Below are 25,871 nucleotides of genomic sequence, written 5' to 3' on the forward strand. Positions count from 1 at the left end.
TTTCTGACTGACTCAATGAGAGACAAAGATACAGGGCAGAGGGAAGTTCAGTGAGGAGTTATAGACCATATCAGTATTTTAATATGTTCAATTATATCATACAGAAACAAGCACAAAAGCTTGACCAGCCGCAACATCAGCATAACAGTTACTGCAAATTATTATTTACCACTCTTTGCAGAACACAATCCCTGTTCCCTGCATCTCCCTCCTGCATAATCTGTTTTTGTTTTTGTAGCTGGAAATCAGCGCACAGACAATTTGCGGGCTATATTTTTTTAATACTTCCAGTCTCGCTGGAGAACAACGGGCTGACGCACGCAGGTTCTCGCGTTATTTCCTTATCACTTCTCGCGTGTGTATTGTTGTGAAACGTAGTTTGCGGATCAGACAGAGTTGTCGGCGATTCTTCCTATTGTGAAATCGTGCAATGTGAAAGCCCCTGTCGCCGATCCATCGTGCAATGTGAACACAGCAGCGACTGAATGCTTCCCCAGATAGTCACGCAGTGTGAAAACAACAGCGATCCGACGAGTTTGAAAATCGTGCAGTGTGAACTCAGCATTAGGAGACAAAGTCTGTGTTATACTGCCACCTAATGGTGATTTAATTTGTAAAATGGTATAAAATGGTTTGTATCGATTCATTTTGCTTGCTCATTTCTGCAGGTGTTCCGAAGTTCCCTAAAGAGATCATTGATCCGATTGAGGTTATGGAAGGTCAGTCAGTCATTTTGGAGTGCAACCCACCTAAAGGAATCCCCCCACTGCAAATCTACTGGATGACAATAAGTAAGTTCAAGTTAGGTTATCTGGGTTAAATTTGTCTAAAGCACACCCACAGTCTGCCCAGTCTGCCCACAGTGTATTCAGTGATCATCTGATCAATATTGCACAGTTAAAATGATTGACTGGCCCCTACTTCTGAGTCGAGTATGCAGGTTTTTAATAACCCTCCTGGAAACAATTGTTTATGAATGATTTTATATTATGTATTTATTGTTTGTTAAATATATATATATATATATATATATATACACTGTAAAAAGTGATAAGTTGACTTAACTTAAAAAAATTTAGGAAACCCGTTGCCTTAAATTTTTTAAGTACCTTAAATGATAATTAAAAAAATTATTTAATTGAATTGTCAAGTTCACTTAATTTTTAATTTTTATTTTTTTATTATTATGTACTTAATAATTTTAAGGAAACGGGTTTCCTCAATTTTTTTAAGTTAAGTCAACTTTCACTTTTTACAGTGTATATTGAAATTAAATATATATATATTTTAATGATGTAATCTTTAAATAATTTATTACCTTTGAAAAGACAAAGGCTGCGTTTACACTTGGCATTAACATGCGACCTGTATCCGGATGTTGTCCATTGAAAAGACAAGTGTAAATGCGCTTCTGATCGGAATGTTATCCAATCAGCGTGTCCTGGTCCAGAGGTAGTCGAGGACGCATTGTGATCAGATCTCAGTGTAATGTAAATGCAATCCAGCCATCATGTCTGCATTTGCAGGTCGGCGTCACGCAAACGCCCGCCCCCTCTCTCGTGAACTGTCAAAAGAGAAAGGCCGTGGAGCACTAGGGAGACTCGTAGTTATTTTCCTTTGTTAAATGTCCAACGACTGAAAATGGTTTTCAAAAGAAAACCCACCACTTCAGGTCGACTTTGCCATCCTCTGCAGACTTATTTAAATATTGCTTGGAAACGACAGATCCGATCGGGTATCCAGATAGAGAAGTCAGCTGATGTTGCCAAGTGTAAATGCGCCATGTTCTGATTGACTGACGATCCGATCTGCTTGATCGGTGATCGCATGTTAATGCCAAGTGTAAACGCAGCCAAATGTGTGCAACAGTGGAAAACCTGGCTATGTGACACTAAAGAAACTTTAATAATGTTACAAATTATATTACTTACTTGAAGGACTAGTTCACCCAAAACTTTAAAAAAAAATTCCTCACCCTCAGGCCATTCAAGATGTAAATGAGTTTGTTTCTTCATTGGAACAGATTTAGAGAAATTAAGCATTACATCACATGTTCACCAATGGATCCTCTGCAGTGAATGGCTGCCGTCAGAATGAGAGTCCAAACAGCTGATAAAAACAATACAATAATTCACATTAATCATTTTCCCGACCATTGTTTGTGGCTTCACATGAGGTTAACAAGTGGACTGGAGTCTTGTCGATGTTTCTATGAGCTGGTGGACTTTCATTCTGACGCCACCCATTCACTACAGAGGATCCATTTCTTAGCAAGTGATGTAATGATAAAATTCTGTTCTGATGAAGACCCAAATTCATCTTCATTTTGTATGGCCCAAGGGTGAGCAAATTTTCATTTTTAGGTGAACTATTCCTTAAATTGTCCACATCCATTAATACTCATTAAAGTAATCATATTATTACTCTAATATCCTTGTTAATAAGTTAAAAGTTTATTGAGATATATTTTTTAAAATCTGAATTTCTGTGAAACATCACAGGTCTACAGCACATCGAGCAGGACGAGAGAGTATCAGTGGGTCTGAACGGGAACCTGTACTTCTCAAACGCCATCGAGACAGACAGTCGCAGAGATTACTGCTGCTTTGCTGCCTTCCCACGCATACGAACCATCGTCCAGAAAACCGCCATGTCTGTCGTGGTCAAAAGCAGTACGTTAAAATACTCCTTTTTAAGAGTTTGATTGCATAACATGATCATTGCTTTACATGACCAGCATCAATTTCAAACATGTCGGGCATGTGCATCTGATACATCCCCCCAGTTTCTCATATAGTCAATCTCCAAGCACTTGCTGGACTTCAGCAAATCAGCTTGGAAGATATTGATGCTTCCTGTGCTTTCATAATACTTCCTGTGATTAGTTGTTTCTGTATTTCATGTCCATATTATCTATTTTTTTAGCTGTTTTTGCATTTGCCACACATATTTTATTTGTCTCCATTTCTTCATCCAAGACAAGTTAATGAAGGACTCAGACTCTGGTAGCGGCAGAGGTTACGGTGAGTGACATTCATTAGGGATGCTATATGGGTGTAGAGCAGCTTCTTTGTTTTTAATTAGTTTTGATGAATTATCTCATTCCATGTCACATCATACTCGCCTACTCTTTAGCCTAGATTTGAAAATCTCAAAGGTTTTCTGTAATCAATGGGAATAATTCATAGGTTCATCCATGACTCATTCTCTATACTTGTTTTTGTTTTTTTCTATGTTAAAACACTTTTCATGAGTAATTTATTAATGCAAAACAGTGTTTTTGCAGCTCTTTTTGGTGATGCTAGTGGCGCAGTAATTAAAGCATTTAAATCAACACAACTGAGACAACTTGACACAACTGTGCATGATAACTATATTATATTATATTTTTTTCATGCATATTTATATATGTAATCTTTTAACTGTTATAAAGCAAACTCTCTCTTGGAGAGGAAGCCCAGTCTACTGATGCCCACAGGAAAGGAGTCACATACATATCTGGTGAAAGGCGAAGATCTTCAGTTGGAGTGTATTGCAGAGGGCTTGTAAGTGTCATTGTCTAATTCATTTTATTAATTCAGTTAATTTGTTAATCTAATTAAGAGTTTGGCATTCATCAATTATACCACTTGAAATGCGTTTGAAATCTAGAGGGAATATTTAAAATGTAAAAAATGTAATTAAGAGTATTTAGATCAGGGGTGTCAAACTCGGTTCCTGGAGGGTCACAGCCCTGCAGAGTTTAGATTCAACCCTAATTAAACACGCCTGATCCAGCTAATCAAGTAATTTAGGCTTATTTGGAAACTACATGGTATGTGTGTTGGGGCAGGGTTGGAACTAAACCCTGCAGGGCTGCAGTCCTCCAGGAACTGAGTTTGACACCCCTGTTTTAGATGAATTATAAAAATGATTGAATAGTTCATCTCTATTTGATCACAAAACTTTATTACTAGACTTTAAAAAGTTTTGATTGTTTCTGTCTTTCAGCCCCACACCAAAGGTGGAGTGGGTTAAAATAGGCTTCCACAAGCTTCCAGAAAGAGTCGTGGTGGAGAGTCATGGGAAGCTGCTTACTGTAGAGATGGTGAATGAGGAGGATGAAGGGAAGTATATGTGCAGAGCCAAAAATCCCCATGGAGAGGTTGTGCACTATTTTCATGTTACAGTAGAGGGTGAGTCATATTGTTGATCACATTAATCTCATAATTTAACTACAGTTAATGTGCCAGTATTGCTTTATAAATGGTTTCAATATCATGTCTGCATTAAAGACACTCTTTGTGGTAAAAGAGTGCCATCTTCTGGTCAAATACAAAGTATGCATGATTAATTTTGGGGATGATAAATGATCATTTTCAGGTTAAGAGAACATTTATGCATGCATATAACAAATTACTGCTCACAGCTGATAACCTTATATTTAGTGTTTCTGTATTTTCATCACATATAGTGTCTGTGTTTTTCCAATATAGACCTTAGTTAGAGTAAATGCCATACTGAATTTAACACAGAAAAAAAACGAGACTGTGAGGGATAGATGTATCTATATTTTCAAGCAACAAGAAAGGTCAGGCCACATGATTTCCACACACAACATCCTGACCTTTAACAACTGCTTGTGTTCAAACATCGGTGACCATTAGGAAATATCCAAGCACTGAATGCCACAATTGACTAATCAGAATTATGTCATGTAATTCTGCTGAATTCTGCATGAACAGAGCCTCCTGAGTTTGAGATTGAACCTCAAAGTCAATTGGTGACGATTGGAGCCGATGTGGTCATTAAGTGTGTTGTGAAAGGAAATCCTCAACCTAGTGTTACGTGGAGGGTCAACAGCCAACCTCTGAACGGTAAACATTCCTAATTCCTGTTTCAAATTACTGAACCTTCCATTGCATTGTACTATATAATGTACCGATGTTTGTTAATGAAAACTATAATTGTCACCACTTTTTTTGTTTCGTTTATGTAAATGGGTGTAATTGTATTCAAATAATCAATTTACTTATGATGATAATTTTACAGTAATAGTTTTTATAAAGATATCCTGCCATACTGTACTTTAACTAATCATTTAACCCACATTTTCAGATGTCCCATCATCCAATAGGAAAGTCTTAAAAGATGGCACCATTTCCATCCACAACACAAAGCCCGAAAACAGTGCTGTTTACCAGTGTGAGGCCACAAACAGACATGGCACCATCCTAGCCAACGCCAACATCATGATTATGAGTAAGTAAAACTGTACACGGCTGTAACTATTAGCAATCAAATGAAATATGGTGTCTTCCTGGTTTGAGATGAGCTCTAATCTAAAATTGTGATTGCATTCATTAATACACAGATCTGCATGTTGAAAATAAATTTCTGCTGATGTGCAAATAAGACTTGATATTACTTAATTTGATGATGCAATGTAAAAAAAGTGTTATGTTATGTTTTTTTTTTTTTTTTGCAAAATCATGTCTGGTGATTAAATGACAATGTAAGTGTAACATGCTAGAACAAAACAGGCATGATTTTTGAAATCAGCATCCCAAAATATGTATGATGCAGGGCAGTGTTATCATTTTCTTGTAGAGATGTCTTGTTCCATGCTTAAATGCAGTTCAGAGTACAGCAAAATGTTTTTAAGCTCGGCATCCATCCATTTAAGAGAGACCCGTTGCATTATTCCTTGCCTACTTATGGGATATTCATGGTTTCATTCACTTTAGGAAAAAAAAAATAACATAAAAAAACACCACGGTGTTGCCTGGCTGTGAACAAGCATCTGTTTTTTTGTTAGTGTGGACAGAGCCATAAGCTGAGGTGTGATATGGACAGTGGACGGCCCTTGGGTTTGTTCAGAGAGCATAAGGTCCTCATGATAGCACACAGGCTTTAGGGTGGAGCTCTTCTTTCAGTTCTGATCTCCAGACACACTCTCCCTCAGGCAGCCAGACGCTTTTATGTGCGAACAATTTTGCCTTCCTCCATTCATATTCAGTTGCTAGAACCAAAGCATGTGTTGCTTTCATCTGGGAGATAAAATAAGCTGCTAAGGATCTTCACTTTAAAAAAATATATATATATATATATATATATATATATATATATATATATATATATATATATGTGTGTGAAAAGGAAAAATAAAATTAAATAAAGAAGAAGCAGAAAAACATATCTCAACTCTCTCTCCATAACCCTACAAACCCACTTACCTCCCCTGATAGAGCAGGAAGCTGCTTTTCCAAGGACAAGGACTTTTTTTTTTTTTTTTTTACTAAACTGATAGCAACGTGCATCACAAGAAAAGAGATAAAGAGACTAATCCAATCGTGTTTTGTCATGTTTAATGGTGCAATGCTGATAACTCTTTCCCCAGACATCCAGCCCCTGATCTTAACAGAAAACAATCTGCAATATATGGCAGTGGAGGGGAAAGGTGTGGTCATGCACTGTAAGGTCTTCAGCTCGCCAGCATCCAGTATCACATGGTGAGTAGAGTATTTGCACAGGCCAGCAGAGGGCAGCACAGCTCTAGAGGTGTTAGTGCTGCAGTGATAGAGTGTCTTGCATGTGGTTTCGCACTAGTGAAGCAGTTTACTCAAGGGTGGGCCCTCAGGCTGTGTTCAGCACTGTGATAATGAGGTAAACTACTCATGTGGATCTGTAAGTATATGCTACAGTTAAGTTAAAGCAGTAACAGCAGAAGTGTTGACTGTGGTGGCACACAAGAGAAAGCAAACGGAGCGTTTTATTGAATTCATAAAATGCACACTATCGTTTAAAAGTTTGGGGTTGGTAATATTTTTTTTTAATGTTTGTAAAAGAGCTCTTATGCTCATCAAGGTTAGATATATTTGATTTTTTTTAAAATATATTTTTACAATTAAAATATGTTTTATATTTGAATGTAATATATTCTTGTAAAGGCAAAGCTGAATGTTCAGCAAATCTGATTTAGTAGAAACCATTTTTTTCTAGTCCAAGAAACGGCATTTATTTGAAAAAGAAAGCTTTTATTACATTATAAATATCTTTACTGTCACTTTTGAGCGAGTTGAAGTGTCCTTGCTGAGTTAAAGATTACATTAATTAACTTATTTCAAATCTTATGGACCTTAAACTTTTGAATAGCAGTATTTCTAAAAAATAAAATTAATGTTTTATTTTAAAAGTTCTGTTCCTTACACACTAAAGAGAATGAAATCTATTAAGTAGTGTATGTTTTGTGTACTGTGCAAAAGTTGCAAAAATTACCTGCAAACACTGAAGATGAAAAAAAAAAATGACAACAATAAAAGCAAATGCAAATGATTAACAACATTTTGGTCACCTTCTTTAGTGCTAATTAGGCACTGTTTTTTATTTTAGTTATTTTTTGCAGGTCTTTTCCCCAACTTTTTGTATACATGGATTATTGTGGTTTACAGGCTTTTAAGTGCAGTGAGGTTTTATTTTTTCCCCTGAAATTTTAGAAAGACAGGGGAACACTATACACACAGTTGGTGCTGTTTCCTGAAAATGACCCAGTTGGTTTTTGGTTGCACAGGAGTAAAGCTGACAGTGCCAATGCAGTGGAAGGAGAAAGGTTTTCTTTTCATAAGAATGGTTCGCTGGAGATCCACAATGTGATGAAAGAGGACATGGGGGAATATTCTTGTTTTGCTCAAAACACTGAGGGCAAAGTTGCCATTGCTGCAACACTTGAAGTCAAAGGTAAGAGAAACAGATACTCTTTTGTAAATCAGTCAAGTTCAAGGGGTTTACTCGATTCAGAAAATCAAATTAAGTTAATCCATATAATCCAAAATGACTTTTGTTTTCCTTGTCAGATCCCACCAGAATAGTTGATCCTCCACGCGATTTGCGGGTTTTGGTTGGAACCACTATCCAGTTTTCATGCCAGGCAGAGTTCGATCCCTCCATCGGTGATGACTTTGAGATCCTCTGGGAAAAAGATGGCATGGCCCTCAATGGCAGCGAAAACGCGCGGTAAGATACAACAGGATGTCATTCCTTTACAGTAGCGAATATCAGAGCTATCTAATCAGTGTCTTTGCTGGTGTCTGTAGATATATCCTGGACGATGGAGTGCTTGAAATCATTAATGTGAGCTTTGGAGACCAGGGCTTTTATGTTTGTGTGGCCAGAACACCAGTCGATCAGGACGTGGCGGTTGCACAGCTTTCAGTTGTGGGTAAGTTATGTGCTTTTGGTCTTCACGGTTTAGGAAAGTAAAGATGGACAGAAGTTTTGAGAGCTGAAATGGGTTCAGCACACGACACAGGCGGGATTCGGATACCTGCTGCAGCACGGCTGGAATTATACCCTTAATAAGACAGCACCATGTAGTATTTGTACAAATGAACTAGCTGGAGACATGCCCTGGCAGGTAGTGCATGAGCTCTGACATGTTTGAAACCAGCTGGAGTCATTTCCCAGACCCAACCTTCCTCTTCTATCATTTCCTTCTTTTCTCCCACTCTCTCCTAAATATCTATAAAATGGCAACAAAATCAAAAAAAGCAACAATATCATGTAATGAATCTGATTGAACTTGAGATGCTTGATCGATTTACAGCCTTAAATAAAATTAGCTGTTTCCTTAGATGTTCCTGATCCACCAGAGGATGTGATCCTTTCCGAGCACAATGGCAGAAGTGTGAAACTGCAGTGGATTCCAGGAGATGACCATAACAGCTCCATTACTGGTAACATAGTTATAACACTCATTTTGTCCATATACTGTGTTGAACAACCTCTTATATAAATATATAAATAATAAAAATTATATATTCTATAAATGAATCAACATAAACCTTTATGGTTGGTAATATTTTTAGGTTTATTAAGTCTCTTATTCTCACCAAGGATGCATTTTTATTTTTTTATCACTGTAAAATCAATACTATGGTGAAATATTATTACAATTTAAAATAACTCTTTTCTATTTTAATATATTTTAAAATGTAATTTATTCCTGTGATAGCAAAGCTAAGTTTTCATCAACCATTACTCCAGTCCTCAGAGTCACATGATCTATTAGAAATCATTCTAATATGTTGATTTGATGCTCAAGAATCATATTTTATCATTTCAATTATAAAACACATTTGTGGTGCTTTTTTTTTCTTCGTTTTTCCCCCCAGGATTCTTTGAACAAAGTTCAAAATATATTATTTTAACTTGAAATCTTTTATGACATTATAAATGTCTGTTACTTTCACTTTTTAAAGTAATGCATTATTGCTGAATAAAAGTATTAATTACTTTTATTAAGCCTTACTGATCTTACTGAACTTTTTAAATGGTTATGTAAAATGTAATTAAAATTATATTTAAATTTGGGGCGTTACAAAGTATTATACAAAATGAATATCACATAGCTACACTGGGATGCAGTTTATGGACAGATTCATTTTATAAAAGATTGGAAATGCGCCGTTGTTACTGTTTTGTTACTGTTACTGATCTGTTTTCTATCTGATTTATCCTTCAACAACAATTTTCATTGGTGTGACCTAATGTAGTTAGTCTGAGTCAGTCAATTTAAACAATATTTACTGACAAAATCCAGTTAATTAAAATGTTGTGCATGTGTTGACTCCAGTTCTAATTTCAAACTTTGTGCAGAGTTTGTTATAGAGTTTGAGGAAAGCCAACATGAGCCAGGCAGCTGGAGGGAGATGATGAGAGTCCCGGAAAACCATCACTATGCTCTGCTGAAGCTTCACGGACACGTGGACTACCGATTTAGAGTCTATGCTATCAATGAGGTGGGAAGAGGTCGGCCAAGCCAGGCCACTGAAAGATACAAAACTCCAGCATCAGGTATCTATGAGCTCTCCTACTGTTTCTCCTAACCACATTGCCTTTACAGATAGCAGTGAGGCCAACTTCATCACCTACTGAACTTTTAAAACATTCAAACTTGTGAGATAATTGATTTTCCCTGTCGTTTAAGCTCCAGTCTATAAAGTGCATATTTCACAGGCCATTTTTCTTTCTTCCACTAACAATTTCTCCTCCAACAAAATCCATATTTCTGCTCTTTCCAAAGCACCTGACAAGAACCCAGAAAATATCAAGATCGAAGGTCATTTGCCACATGAAATGGATATCAACTGGGAGGTACGGTGCTAAACGTTCAATTCCAATAGTCTTTGGGAGTATCTAACGTTCAAAGCTCTGGAAGGGCTGCATAGATAAAGAAGTACTCTCAAATACGGAATTTCATTTAGTTCTCAGAGGGGGAGAGAAAACTAACAGTGTCAGTTGTTAGGTTCCAATTATCGATAAGCGCATTCCCCAAGATAGGAGTTTTTGCATAGCAAAACACAGCTATCTCTATCGCCGTGCTGTTGGGAAAGTTACAAAGCCCTGCTGAAATGGATCTCTCTGGACACCGGTTCCCATCAAAAGGAGTCCAGAGTGAGTCTTTGATTAAAAAGTAAAAGAAATGGGATACATAAATTTAGATTTTCACATAAGGGTGAAACTCTTTTACAGTTTCTGAGCTATTACTCTGCCATTTTTTTCATGCTAATACACCTACTTTCTAGAATTACGAGGAATCTCATTGTTAATGGTGGATGTTAATGAATCATTGCATTTTGCTCGGTCTTTTGCTGCAAGATGATTGTAAAAGCATAGTTAGCTGTTAGAGCTTTGCTAATAAAAGTAAATTGTGAAAAATCACTGACAGTTAACCAGATATATCAGCACTGAACATTCTGCAGAATTTTCCACAATAATAGACCTGCATAGACAAAAATGAACTATAAAATCAAATAATTATAAAATGGAAAAAAAAGAAGAAGAAAAAAGGAAGTGACGAATCAAAAGTTTTGGGAATATTAAGGAAATATTAACGTTGGAAATGCTGCTTGAGCAAAATCCACATGTTGCATTTGATTTCTGAAAGTTAGTCTAATGGTAAAGACTGAAGTAATGGCTGCTGAAAATTCAACTTTGCTGTCACTGGAATAAATGACATTTTAAAATGTATTAAAGTGGAAGAGTTATTTTAAATATATACTGCTGTTTATAGAGTTGTTTTAAATACACTCTGTTTTCACTCTATTTTGATAAAACGAGAGACTTCAGATTAAAAAAATCTGAGGCTGAGACAATAAAAACACCAAGTGTAAATGCTATTTCCTTTGATTTACTGTTTCCTGTCAACTTGCTGAGCTCTTTCGTTCTCCCGTCACAGCCACTGTCACCTATTGAACACAACGGGCCTGGTCTGGAGTACAAAGTAAGCTACAGAAGACAAGGCACTGGAGAGGACTGGACGGAGCACATGGTGAAGAGGCACTCATTTCTGGTTAAAAACACCCCAACGTTCGTCCTTTACGAGATCAAAATTCAGGCCAAGAACCACGCGGGCTGGGGTCCGGACCCCAAAATAATAACAGCGTACTCAGGAGAGGATTGTAAGTAGGAAGAAGCTGTGTCTGAGCTGTGGAGATGAGCATGCATTCAAATAAGCCAATACCACTGACATTTCATTCACTGTCAACGCACTGTGCATGTTTACCTTTGAGAGCATACAAAGCAGGTGAAGATTTTGAAAGACGCATTTTTTTTTTTTTCTAACCTTTTCTTTGTCTGTAAGGGTCTTGTTACATTGCAAATAAGCATTGCCTGTAAACGGAAACACCCGCCCTCCCTCTAGCGAATGTGCAGTACATGTGTGACGAGAATATCAACAAACCTAGAGGGCAGAAAATGCTGATGAAATACCATCTTGCCTTTACACAATATCCAAACAGTTGCGCTGATATGCCGATTTGTTTTGCCTTATTGAGGATATTAAATTGCACAAGGGGGAACGATTTCCTCACTCAGAGTCTTTGTAGACTAACAAATGAAATGTTATCATGGCTATGAGCTATTTACATTTGTGGCTATAATTATTCTCTTGCCTTCAGTTTTCTTTTGGAGTTGCCCTCCCGATGTTATCTCAGGTCACTATGTCTCTGTACAGTACGATTAGTTTAGTCCCCCTTTCTCTCTCAGTCTCTCCCTCTTTTTTTATTTCTCTCTTATCTTAGCACATGTTTGCCAGTGTTGGGGAGTAACTAGCTAAAACTAGCGAATTAATGATAAATTGCTGTTTTGCACCTGCAGCTTTAAAGCTGAGCAAGCTGATGGTATGAAAGTATGATTCATTCTAGTGAATCAGTTCTTTGGACAGTTAAAGTACAGTAAATGACCACATTCAAAAGATGAGTCACCTGTCTGAATCCCTGTATGGCAGAGTTTTATCTTTTCTGATTCCTTAATTCTGTTTATAGTTCTAGTTACACTTTAGAATAGGGAACACACATTCACTATTAAGAGTTTTAAGGGATCTAAAATATGGTCATGCAGAACAAGGCATTATTATGTGCTAAATGCATGTTAATTCTAGAGTTATTTATTGAAGAAAAATATTGCTTCCATCACTATAGCTAGCTACTTTTTCAAAAGAACAGCTTGATGTAATTATGTATATTTATATGTAGCATAGCTTGGCAAGGTAGATTTTCAATGTTGCTCCTCCAACACTGGTGTTTACTAGATTTTATTCCATTATAATCAAATCTCTTCCCATTAGCAAGTGTCATATATGGTGTCTGTGAGATTGTGAATGTGATATGTTGTTTATATAGATTACTTGGATTGTGTATGGTAAATCACTGTTGTGTAGGCAATTTGCCAAGTGTTTGATAACGAAATGTAGTTACAAAGCATAAAAACAATATGATAGTCCATAACTCCACATAAACAACTATTACCCCGCCTCAGTTTTTCCCATGATTACCCACAAAATTACACCACATTTCTTGGTCCTTATTACATGGATATAGCTTACTCTAATTCACTGGCATTATCTTGATGTAGGAACAATGTAATTTGAAAGCAGCTGTATAGAGCCGTTTGTAATATTTCATTTGCATGTGATTTGTCCATAGTCCCCTCGGCTGCTCCAGAGGATGTAGCCGTAGATGTGACGAACAACACCATTGTGAAGGTCAGATGGGACCATGTTCACAAGGACAAACTCAATGGACATCTGGGGGGCTACAGGGTAATTCCGCACCAACATGTGTTTTGCTCTTTAGCCATGGTTTAAAGGCCAGTGACCCCTTTTTTGACCTTGAAGCTCAGCAAGCTGTCAAAGCTATCCACATGTATTAAACGGTGGTGGTGTTTTACTGATATTTCACTACCTATGGACTAATCTAATCTCTTGTCCTTATAGATAAGCTTTTGGAGGCTTCGTAGTCTGCTGGACTCAAAGAAAACACATGGTGACAAACACACATTGACATTCTCAGGCGAGAGGAACCATGCAGTGGTTACCAGGCTGAGGCCGTTCTCTGAATACAGCCTCATTGTCATGGCCTTTAACAGCAGAGGAAATGGGCCTGGCAGTCATCCGGTCAGCTTCAAAACACCTGAGGGAGGTGAGTGAGGAGAGGATGTGTGTGAGCACAACCTGAGGATGTGTGCGAGCTAAACATAATAAATTTGGTTCTGTGAGGTTAAGGCTTTTGCAAAGTTTTCCCCTGATTTGCAGTCAGAATGAGTAGATGCTAGTTGATGAAAGTCAGAGCCAGTCTGCGGGTTATGGGCAGTTGGATTTGACAGATTTCATAGAAAATCGCATCATGTACTTCGGGCACAGACTCAGATTTTTTAGCTTCAGACTATCTGTCCAGTCAGAGGATATCAAACACATTTGTTTTTTGAGGTGATTTTTAGAACACACATTCTTTTCATTTGTCATGTTTCTGTGAGTTTATTGTTTTTGAAAATTCTAGTAGTATGTAATCCACAGTCATTATACAGTATGATGCCAAGTTGTTCTATGTAACCATTTCCAAAGTCAACAAGTGTATGATGCCTAGTGTTATATTCCAGTTTTAAAATTTGTGTTGTGTAGTTATTGCTAACCAGTGTTTGAAATTACAATTGTTGTGTCCTAAATCATAGTATGTTGCAAATCTGTGTACATGCTAATGGCTAGTATTGCCCACAAGCCATTGCACATTGGACAAAAATTTGATTATAACTACAAATAAGAATAAAAAGTGTTCAAAAACTACAAACATGGCACATGCGAGACCTACAGTTAAGTAGAGAGATTTAAATAAAGGGGTAATGAATAAATATTTTTTTCAGTTTATTTGCATCTGCAACAACATTGGGAACATTTATAAAGATACGTTTGGTCATTAACATGTTACTGAGTGCTACTTAATTTTTCTCCAATATGGCAGGAAATTATATGAAATTAAAGATTGTTGACTGTGACAAGATGACAACAGGGCAGTTTAAATGGTGGCAGGATGCATGTAACTAAACAACAGTGCGGTCTGTTAAAGATGCAATTATCATGAAGTAGTATCTCCCAAAGGTTACCTGTTCTTCCGCTACACACTCAAAGTTATGTACTTTTTCTTAATAAAAAGAGTAAATACTTTTAAGAAATAAGTATAAGTAAGTGAATTTGGATGCAGCAGTTGGTTCTGCTTTGTCACGTGACCATTCTAGTGACAGCACGTTTGAATATTTGGAAATGCAAATGTGATGCAAGACCTTTGATATAGGGGAAGATGTCTTTCACAGAAGAAAGAAAGTCACAAAGTTTTGGAATGAACAAATGAATAATAATGGCCATTTTTGTGTGAAATGTTCCTTTAAATTATTAATATAACTGTCAACTCTGTTTCTTTCCCTACCTTTTAGTTCCTGGTCAAGTAGCTGCTTTCAGTGTTACAAACATCCAGAAACACAAGGTCACCTTGACATGGTCTCCTCCGGTTGACGCAAATGGAGTCATAATTGGCTACATCCTGCAATATCAGCTAAGTATGTGAACATTGCATTTCAAATTTGTTCATAACCCTCACTATAAATGTCTGCATCTTGCTGTGAGGGTTATGCGCTGGGGTTTGAGTAAACAGCTTTTATTACTGATATTTATTTCTGACGTGGCCCATGACACAGCAGCATTACTGGTCATTACAGCGATTCTACAGTGAAACCGCTGGATTTGCATTGAAGGTTTTTAGGACTCCGCTCATGTCACTTAAAGGGCCAGACTACAGAACATAAAAAAAAGCTATTGCCCTGTGTCAACATGTTCCCTGTTATGCAGATGCGGATTTGGACATACAAAAACAGTAACGTGCTCTTTGATGGTTCATGTCTCATTACATCGAGTGATGCCTACGTCTCACCACTAGGAGATATTGTTGTGCCACCTACCTTAGGGTTGGCAGCTGCATCTTGAATTCAAGAGAGACTACAGTAGTATGAAAATAACTGCACAGGACCTCAATAAGACACAGTTGTATATTTGCTAAATGATTTATGGAAAACAATTACTTTGACTTGTTAAAGTTGCCTCACTCAATTTGCTTATTTTTATTGTACAGGTCCTGTTATATCGAACTGAAGGCACACTAGTGAATTAAGCAGCTATTTACTGCATGTCATTAGAGTATGCTTTGGTTTTAATAGGATTTACAGTGAGGAACACTGCTGATTACATAAACAGAGTGGGTTAACAATGCACATTGTATTAATTGGTAAGTGATGAACTGTAGGGAAAAGCAAAACATTGTGAAGCATATCTGTAAATATCAGGGGAATTTTTATTTATTTATTTTTTTTTAAATATAGATTTTGATATTCAAAGTATGGCAAAAATGGTAAGATTAAGAATAATTACAGCCGACCACATAAAAACAACTTTTAGGCTGATGATACACGGGGCAACTTTTTAAGCAATGTTGCTGGGCAACTTTGGGCAAAATTGCCTTCTATGGGCAACCAGGTGAGACACAGAGTATCCAGATTAAAATGTGTTACCCATTCTCAGTGGGAAGGTGCCTAAGCAACATTGCTCAAAAAAGTTGCCCAGCAAAATTGCTCAACAAGTTGCCCCGTGTATCATCAGCTTTAGACCAATCAGAAGCCACTGTAAACCAGTTGCATGCAAGCATCATCAGCACTCAAGCTTTGTTTATACTATGGCTATTACACTGCACTAAGTTTTAATTAGTATTTTTTTTGTTTGTTTAAATAAAATTCTAAAAATTCTTGAAACAAGAAAGCAACTTCATGTAATACTGTGTATTAAACAAAGAAAAATAGAAAAATGATTGAAAAATCTTGTTTTGAAAGACATTTTAATTTAAAAAAATTAAATTAAAATATTATACTACTGGGTGAACAAATTAATTATTTAATATTCATACGCAAAGCTAATAAGTTTTACAATGTGCTATCCCACCACTTTTCAGATTGTTTTAATGCCCCTAGGGAAAATGTTTATGAAAAATTGGTTTCCCTTTATTTTTCTAAGAAATATAAGGTCTGCTCGTAGTCTGGACCAGGGATTGCCAAAGTTTTTTGTCACCCCTTTAACCTAAAATATTTAACTTACAGTAGCCCCCCGAGATTTTAAATACATTTTTAAATTATTTAAGTTCTCTCATGTCACTTAGTGGTCAAATGACATGCAGGTAAACAAATAAAATATTTAACTATTTTTAGTAAGCATTTTATTTTGATTTGATTTTAAATGTATTTGTTTTAATTTGATATTTTTATGGTTTAATGAATTATTCACTTTCCAAAATCCCTGCTGTTCCCTTACAAACCTTCACAATCCCCAGTCTGGGAAACCTTGGTCTACACGATTCTGGCACAGGTATTGCAAAGCGCTCATGGGAAAGACATTCGTGACCTGATATACCATTGTGATCAAGCCAACCCGCTTTCTCACGCTGACCCTATGCTGTTCTACATGCATTGTATCACAACACCAGGCTGGGCATGTGCACCGCTCAACACGCAACCAGATCCCAGCAGGAGTGATGACGGAGCTGATTATAATGCGTACAGTCTGGGAGGCCTCGTCAGCTAATTGTGTTTGATGCTGCGGCTGATCATTGAGGCCAAGTGTCAGGTTGCGTATTAAAAGAAGCGACATTTTCATCAGGAGAGCTTGCTAGAACCATTGTGCTCCCTTTGAAGTGGGCTCATTGAAGTCCCCTTGAAGAAAGTGTTGTGTAAAATGCTGGCGAGAGAGCGCACAGCTGTACCCGTCGAATGGAAAATAGCAACTGGGATTAAAGAGCCACTGCACAGATGGCCCGCAGCCAGATCCAACTACGCTGAAATCGCACAGAGTTAACAATTCACACATTGTGAATTACTTATGGAGGATTCAGAAATAGTGTTTTTTTGTTTATTTATTTATTTTTTTGGTTGACAGACTTATTGGGAATTATTTGAAGGAAAGGGGGACTCCGGAACATGTTGCAGTGCAGACCCAAACGTGTTTACACAACATAAGCATAATGGCGCAATAACACATCATTAGCACATGGATAAGAAATGACGTTTTAATTGGTAGTATCCAATTCAGTACACAAATGCCTGCCTGACTGACTGACTGACGGTTACTTTCAAATGCACACATGCTATGTGTGTGCATCATCTGTAAATAACGCTCGTCCCTTGCTGTGAAGCGTGAAAGGTCAACTGCAGTTCTTGCCAGGGTTATTAATGCAAATAGAAGAGGTTTGTCACGAGTGAATGCAAAAAAGACAGAAAGAGAGAAAATCTGGTTTGTGTCAAAATATTTTAAATTTGTGTCTACATGCTATACTCAATTTAGAGATTTTGGGTTATTTTGCTACCATAACATGTCTTCATACTAGTGGAAAGAAACCATCTACACATACACATTTAAGTGTTTATTTTATTAAACTTTGTCTATTTGCGATTTCAATTACAGTACATATGTTTTCTAAAAATATGAGTTTTTCTCATGCACTGAGCCAGAAATCTCCACTTCAGTAGCACTTACATACACTAAACTTACATACACTAAACTTTGTCTATATTCTGAGAGTTTTTACACAAGGGTTTGCATTTGCCTAAATTTTTCCCCTAAAAATATTTTGAACCTGGCTTGATCCAATGTTCAGATTTCTGTTCTGGAAATTTACTGTATGCAAATTAGTGCATTATTTATTAGATAATCCCGTATTATTTAAACATAATATTTTAGAAAACTTGCAATACAAAATTAAATGTTTTAAAGTACTGTGATAAATTAACTAGTGTGACAATATCTATTACAGTAGTTAGTATTCACCTGTGGTGTTTAGCCTTTATTTATTTATTTGTTCCCTATTGCTGACCGTTGGAATTTTTTATTTATTTATTTATTTATTTATTTTATATTTATTAATATTTACTAATGAAAGAAATGTGTTCAGTTGCAATTTGGGTAAAATATCAAAATAATTAATATAACAAAAATAAATGTTTAAATATTTATTTATATATTATGTAACCAAACAATAGCCACAACATTTAGTCCATACAATAACATTGTGATACTTTGCATCACACATAAGACAACCTTATTGTCGTCCACTGTCAAACTTTGAGTATTGTGACAATCCTAGTGCAGTCTGTCAGTCTGTGTCTGTGTCTGTGTCAGGAAAAAATAAATAAATAAAAAAACATTGAATTTGACCTCTGGCTGACTAAACACATCTGACATTTAGATGACATGGCCTTCCTGCAACCAGTCCAGCTGAGCGACCAACCATAACACATGATGAACACATGCCGCTTTGCTGCATAGCTTTATTTTTTGTTTATGTGATCATCAATGCAATAAATAGTTTGGATCGCATTGACCGTATGCTCTTTTTCCTTTTCCTGTTTAGTAAATGACACAGAGGAATTAGGTTCTCCGATGACCCTCAACATCTCTGCTGACAGCAATAAGCTGCACCTCCAGGATCTGGAAGCACTGAGCAAATACAAGTTTTACCTACGGTGCTGCACGCGGGTGGGCTGCGGACCAGCTGTCAGCGAGGAGCGCACCACTGTCCCCGAAGCGAGTGAGTACGGGCAGCAGCTGCTCAGGGGTGGGGGTGTCTCGGGGGAGTCAGCCTGTGGCATTCCAAAGGACAGGGAATCTGGCGCTCTGACATGGATGACCAAGTTGCTGTTGTTATGGGCATCGACCCGGCGAATGCAGGGGACATTATTTCGACCTCCCATCTCACCAAGCTTTTCATATGCCCATCTAAGCATTTCTTTATAGCTAAACAATATCATAACAGTGTGCGACTGGGCTGCATTCATCACTGTCTTGGAAGACCAAGCACTTATTGATTTGAGGGTAAAAGCTTGCCTGCAAAAAGGAAGAAGAAATGATATGTTGCCTTTGGGGATGGAAATGCTGGATTGTTATTAATACAGACGTAGAAATAAGTTGGTAATCAACATCAAAAAATATATTAAAAGAAAAAACCACACAACTGTGAATTCACAGCACATTTATCATGATTAATGGTTCACGCTGCCATACTTATCATCGGCAGTTAGCAGATTGTTGATAAAGTGCTGTTTATTTCCGTTTCGCCGAGGGTTCGTAAGGAAGTTGTGTTTATGGAAGAAATATGATCGAGATGAAAATCCCAAGACATAATTCCAATATTTGGCAGAGTAATAGAAAACAGTCAAGAAAACAAATGACTGCTCTGATGTGAGGGGAGATATCTTTATGCGTCAATGGGAAACAACCTCCTAAACTTGACCAGTATACATCAAGAAAATCAGATGATTTCAAATACAGTTAGTAAAAAATTATTTATGTACATATGGGAGCATATGATAGAAAATGTCTTATTTTAAAAAGTATCATGGTATTTCATGTATTTCTGGACATGTTACCATAGCAATACCATGTTTTTTGGCCATGAAACATGGTGAAACCATGTGCCTTGTACATACCATAGTAAATTAATGTGTTATAGATAATATCAAACAACAGTGCTGCCAAGAAGATTATTTTAAGGAAGGCACTACATGCAAAAAAAAAAAAAAACATTTTCTTTCATTCACAGTCAGATTTTGAGATATTGGGTATACTTTATCTTTTTGCATTTGTAGATTTTAGTTACAGTTACAGTCTAAAAGTATCTTGGTATTTCCATGTGAAGAGTTCATTTGCAAAAACGGATAACTCCATTTTTAACAATTCTCAAAAATCATGTTTTTTCAGTGTGCATTCCAATTAATCTTAAATTGATTTTTTATTTTATTTTATTTTTTGACTAGGTTAAAAAAAAACTTTAAAAAAAACAAAAAAACAGCTAACTAACACAATAAAAACATGATAACATAATAAAAAACATGATTTTTGAAAAAGAAAGAAAAAAAAAAATGTTACCATAGCAATTTCCTGTTTTTTGGACACAAAACATGGTGAAACCATTGTATTTTTTTAAGTACCTTAGTTTCCATGCACATACCATGGTACAGTAAATGAATATGGCAGTTTTTCCCTACTATATATATCACATACCACGGTATTTCCATTGGATACATACAAAATGCCTTTCAAAACCCTTCTTTAATACTTTCATATTTCTGGTGAGACATTTAAAAATATGACATCATATTTTTAAATACTTTGGAATGGAATTTTCCAAGCTTCTTGCTATTGCTTTCTCGCTTTAATGCTTCGGTAACAGGCACTGCTTTCTTATAAACAAGCTGTCTTATGAACTAAAGTTGTTGTGATTTCAGTGTCTTTCTGTCGTCTTTGCAATATGTCTTTTTCATTGCTTTATTGCTTTTGTTTTGCCAGCTTCAACAGATGTGGCCTCTTTCAACATCAGTATGAAGTCTTCTGTTTTCTTTAGCACTAGAAATAGCTAATACCCTAGACTAGAAGATAAAATTGTAGCTGTATTGTAGGACTCTATCTTGAAAATGCATGTGTTCATAATAGGGTAATATTTTCATTTTCATATACTGTAGAAGCATTATGTTTTTGTTTTTTTTTCTTTTGCCCTGTCCTTGTGAGTCTAGCTGACAGTATAGGTCTTGACGGTTGCTAAATTAGATAAATCTCACTATTAACCTATCATCTGCTCTTTGCTGGTAGCTGAAACTAATTGATTTATTTCATTTAATCCTGTTCAATCCGTTCAAAATATTTCTTGCATAATGCTATGGTTCATAGACAATTTTTATATTTCATTTAGAACCCACTTGTTTAGTACATCACATGGCTGCTTCTTTCTTAGCCACATAACTCCTTTAGAATAGTTCAAACCGTTTAAAATGCTGTCTTTCTTTCCAGGAAAATCCGGCTCACGATTTCCTCCAAGAAAAACCACTGTTTCCCCTGTGGCTAATGCTACTCTTTCTTCTATAGGTACTAAACCACACAAAAAATAAGTCTCAAAAGAACAAATGAAAAACAAATTGGGCTTCACTCTATATATAGCACTAAAAGTGGTTATTTGGCTCGTAATCATAGGGGAACCACTTTTGGTGCTGTATAGCACCAAATCTTGGTGCTTCCGTGGTTCTTCAGCAGTTCTTCACCGGTTCTTTGGCATGGCTGAGGGGCTATTAGCAGCGCTACCATATACAGAACCTGTTAAGCTCCTGTATGGTTCTTCAGCGTTTCTTCAGTGGTTCTTTGGGGTGATTAAGGTGCTTTATGCCATGGTCTGTCTGAATACTGGATTCTGATTGGCTGGTAGGTGTTGATTAAATTCGTTGAACCGCACAGGTAGTTCCAGGTCAGTTTAATCACGTTCTATATTAATGCGCTTCCTATAAACATTGGTAACCATAGTAACATACAGTTACAGTTGAATAGTAATACAGACGAAAATAACGTCATTTTTATCGTTCCGGTCAAATATTGCAGCGCAAATATTATTAACATCTTTAATATGTGAATGCTGGGAAATGACCATGGCATAAACGGAATAATCAACGACTAGCTGTGCATTAAACGATTTGAATGCACTTCTTCGCCTCCACGTCGTGCATTCAAATCGTTTAATGCACAGCTAGCCGTTGATTATCCCTTACATATAGCACCACTGCCGTACAAAGAACCTATTAAGCCCCTTTAAAGGTTCTTTACGAGCCAAAGAACCACTGTTGGTGCTGTTTAGCACCATTTTTGTTGAAGAAATACAATGCAATATGGCACCTCTTATGGTTCTAGATAGCACCATTTGACAAAGGTGCTGTACAGCACCTTTAAAGAAAAGTGGTTCCCCTTTGATTACGAGCCAAGAACCACCTTTAGTGCTCTATAGCACCATTTTTTTTTTTTTTTTTTTTTTGAGTGTTTTATGCCAGTAAACTCTTTTTAAATGTTTGGGGTTTGTAAGATTGCTTTTTAATATTTCAAAAAGTATGATCATCTAAGCTGCGTTAATTTGATCAAAAATACAGTAAAAAACTAATACTGTGAAATATAATTATAGATGTTTTCTATTTTAATACATTAAAAGTTTAATTTACAAAGCTGAATTTTCAGCATCATTACTCCAGTTCAGTGTCACATGATCCTTCAGAAATAATTCTAATATGTTGATTTGATGCTCAAGAAACATTTCCTATTACTGTCACAGTTGAAAACCGTGATTAATATGTTTGTGAAAACCATGGTATAATTTTTGATAAACCAGAAATTTCAAATCTTTACTGTCGGAATGCTGAATAAAGTATGAATTTCTTTAAAATAAGTAAATAAATAAAAATCTTACTGACCCCAGACATTAATGTATTTATGGATGAAGTGTCAAGGTCTGATTTGTTGGGGCTTATCGGGGGACTGAGGAGCAGAACAGCTGATGTAGCCCAGAAGTGGCTTTTAAATGGATAAGAGGAAGCCGTTTAAATTCTGTTGCTGAATTTCCCTACAAAAGTGGCTTTCAGGACCAGTCTCACAGGACACGTGTGGCGCGAGCTTTCCTCCCTCCCGCTGTGGCGGCAGATGCGGACTGACAAACCTCCAGCTAGCTCGCTCAATATTTATAGCGCCATTTCTGTGTCAAGCAAAGGTGTCACACCGCACCGATGATTAACACAATTTCTAGAATAACAGGGTGGATGGAAACGCATCACAATTAGAGGATGTCATTCAAGCATGGGGCGATGGGCAGGATAGCTGCGGTTCTTCGGTGCAGATGGATTCCTGAAAAGAGCCTGAGAATAAATGTGTTCCATTTGCATGTTTTGCCCAAAGGGAGAGGTGTTGTGTGATTGAGATGTGTGGTAATGAGTTTTGACAGCAGACAACAGTCTGCCTAATTGCTACACCTGAAGGTGATGAAAACACAAGTTATCTGTGATTGATATAGCTCCAGTGGCATGCCGTGAAGGTAGCAATTGTCCAAGCCGAATACTTTTGGCTTCCTGAATAGAAACAGTGTACGCTATATTCAGGTCTTTCTGCGGCTTTCAGAATTTGGTGACTGTGTAATTATTACTCTGTGACTCTCTCTAAAACTATCTCCTATTATTTCCTCTTATTTCGCCCAGTGTAACGAGCACATCATTATTTCAGGTCGTTAATTAGTCATTTAATTACAGAAGACTCGCAGCTACGTTGCTGATGGAAATTAAACCGCACTCCATTCTATCATCTAAAGATTCACCATTTGTTTGTGCCATCCCATCATGTTAATTTCCTTACGCTGTTTCCTAACCAGCCGCGACACACGGGTTGCCAGTGACCAGTAATTAGTCTGACCAGTGAAAGTAAAAATGCTCTGCTACGTAACAAGCTACCAGCCAATCAAAACGCAGTGTTCACACAACAAAATTACAGTAATTATGAGCTCCTAAGTAGTAAAGAATGCCTTTGTCAAACTGGTAATTACTTTGAGTTAGTTTGAATGCTCCAGTGTTTCTTACTTCACTGGTGATGTCACATACTAGTAAAATGTATTTATTAATAAATTACTATGAGGGTTTCCGTTGAAGCACATTATTTTGTCCAGTGATGTGAACAACTCAAAAAACAAAGTTTTATTATTATTATTATTATTATTATTATGATAATTCCAAGATAACATGAAGCTGCGCAGTATTTTGTTATGCAGAGTACTTCGGACCAATCAGGTTTCATTGAGGCTTTAAAAACAAGTTGTATAAAGACCTTTACATAGAAAATTAGCTTTTATTATTTTTGTCTCTGGTTTCACGCCTGGTTAGCACAGTGTTAAGGACCGTTCATACCATGAACAATAACTAAAAAGATAAAGATAACTATAACTATATTAGCATCCACACCATTGCACAATATCATTATGTTGATTATAAGCATTGCTGCATTGTCTGCCGTTTTAAATGCTTGAGCACTTTAAAGTAGGATGGATTCTGATTGGCTGTCAATGTTTTTAATGTTCATTTTGAAAGTGATTTTAACAATATCCTTTCTCTGTTTCGTTATTGCGATAGTTGCGGTGTGGACTCTGCTATTCTTTTAAATTTATGGAATGATTTCTAAACTCTGACTTTATAGTTGTCGTCCTTGGTGTGAACGGGCCTTTACCGCAATACATTTTTCTTTTGCAGTGCATTGCAACTCTAATGCATTAGAAATCATGGCTATGCCAATAAGCAGCGTTGAAGTGACATCTGGCTAAGTCCATGTATTAGAGTGAATATAAAGAAGGCATTCTTTCTCCTCTAAGTCAGTGGTTCCCAACCACGTTTCTGGAAGACCCCCAACACTGCATGTTTTCCATGTCACCTTAATCAAACGCATTATTATTAGTAGAGACTCCGAGACCTGAACTGTGTGTGTCAGACAAAGGTGAGATGCAAAATGTGCAGTGTTGGGGGGCCTCCAGGAACGTGGTTGGGAACCACTGCTCCAAGTCATCTAACAAACAACCCTTCCTCGTGTCATTTACAGTACTAACACTCTCTGTCATTTCTCTCTTTTCTCAGCTGTGTTGAATATTAGCACCTCAGTTAGTCACAACTTTGCAAATATCAGCTGGATTCCAGGCACAGAACAGACGGAGTCAGAGTTATATGTTGCCTTTATGAACAACCGTAAGCTTTTCTTACTGTTCTCCATCCTTGTTCTTGTAAATTAAACCTTGAGGTTTGTGTAGTTTAATCATGGTAAATTTCAATCAAAAATAAAATAGTTCATTAGTTATTTGTATAGCCTTTAGAGCATTATCATAGATTTACAAGTAGCTATATATCTTTATATCTATGTATCCTCATTTTCATCATAATAATTTATAGTTTATACTGTATATTTAAAATGTAATTATTAAGGCTGTCTTTTTTGAGTAAATTACATACTGTAATCTAATCTTAATGGAATTTACAAATACCTGTTGGTTCAATTTTCAATTGCATTACTTACTTAACACATTAATTCGGCAGCCATAATAATTGTTCACCTTCCCCATATGCAGAATAATTATGTGTATATATAGTAGAAATTTCTTAGAATACTAACACCACTTCACCCACTATGTACATTCTGTAGGTGAAGGTAACTGGAAGATTTCCGATGCGCTAAATTCTTCTAAGACTTTCCACATCATTGAAGGGCTCGAACCTGGGACTGAATACACAGTGCGTCTTATGACTAAAAGCTGGGTTGATAATTCTAGTATTTTTGAAGACGTTATCAGGACCAGTGTCAAAGGTGAGGGGAACGTAGTCTCCGAGATGACAGAAATGCAAAGCAAAATCGTCTTTGTCTCTTCTTTTCCCCATCTCATCAAAAGTGCGAGCAACATCCTGTGATAAAATTATCATGCGTGGTGTGCCTCATGTCCATCCCAGAGCATGTGTTCTGTGGACTTGATAAAAGGAATTATGCTTTATCAGCCTCTGCCGTTGATTAATTAGACGTGCTGTCTGGCAGTTTAATATTAATATCTGCACATTTCCATTCTAGAGTTTGACTGGTGTCTCTCATTTAGTGTAAGATGTTCTCGGTGGATGTCAACATTCGGTGAAGTGTCCTCAGGAAATGTCAAACT

General features: G+C 36.8%; 1 protein-coding gene across 11 annotated transcripts in view; it reads left to right on the forward strand.

Annotated features, from left to right (window-relative positions):
* The window catches only part of chl1b (cell adhesion molecule L1-like b), a 97,684-nt gene that overhangs the window by 67,234 nt on the left and 4,579 nt on the right, over positions 1–25,871 (forward strand). For 6 of the 11 annotated variants that reach the window (XM_058779313.1, XM_058779311.1, XM_058779317.1 and 3 more), the window contains 21 exons: positions 669–791; positions 2,502–2,672; positions 2,979–3,023; positions 3,434–3,545; positions 3,991–4,175; positions 4,725–4,856; positions 5,098–5,241; positions 6,380–6,491; positions 7,550–7,716; positions 7,833–7,992; positions 8,073–8,197; positions 8,610–8,711; positions 9,634–9,831; positions 10,061–10,131; positions 11,216–11,438; positions 12,963–13,078; positions 13,253–13,457; positions 14,743–14,865; positions 18,753–18,929; positions 24,811–24,918; positions 25,370–25,531. In XM_058779313.1, the coding sequence (XP_058635296.1) occupies positions 669–791; positions 2,502–2,672; positions 2,979–3,023; positions 3,434–3,545; positions 3,991–4,175; positions 4,725–4,856; positions 5,098–5,241; positions 6,380–6,491; positions 7,550–7,716; positions 7,833–7,992; positions 8,073–8,197; positions 8,610–8,711; positions 9,634–9,831; positions 10,061–10,131; positions 11,216–11,438; positions 12,963–13,078; positions 13,253–13,457; positions 14,743–14,865; positions 18,753–18,929; positions 24,811–24,918; positions 25,370–25,531 (2,961 nt within the window). Of the gene's footprint in view, positions 1–668; positions 792–2,501; positions 2,673–2,978; positions 3,024–3,433; positions 3,546–3,990; positions 4,176–4,724; positions 4,857–5,097; positions 5,242–6,379; positions 6,492–7,549; positions 7,717–7,832; positions 7,993–8,072; positions 8,198–8,609; positions 8,712–9,633; positions 9,832–10,060; positions 10,132–11,215; positions 11,439–12,962; positions 13,079–13,252; positions 13,458–14,742; positions 14,866–18,752; positions 18,930–20,686; positions 20,717–21,184; positions 21,260–24,810; positions 24,919–25,369; positions 25,532–25,871 lie in introns of all 11 variants that reach the window. The other 5 variants (XM_058779315.1, XM_058779316.1, XM_058779318.1 and 2 more) reach the window with 4 other exon arrangements.

Source organism: Onychostoma macrolepis, chromosome 06 (assembly GCF_012432095.1).
Source record: "Onychostoma macrolepis isolate SWU-2019 chromosome 06, ASM1243209v1, whole genome shotgun sequence".
NCBI classification, from domain to species: domain Eukaryota; kingdom Metazoa; phylum Chordata; class Actinopteri; order Cypriniformes; family Cyprinidae; genus Onychostoma; species Onychostoma macrolepis.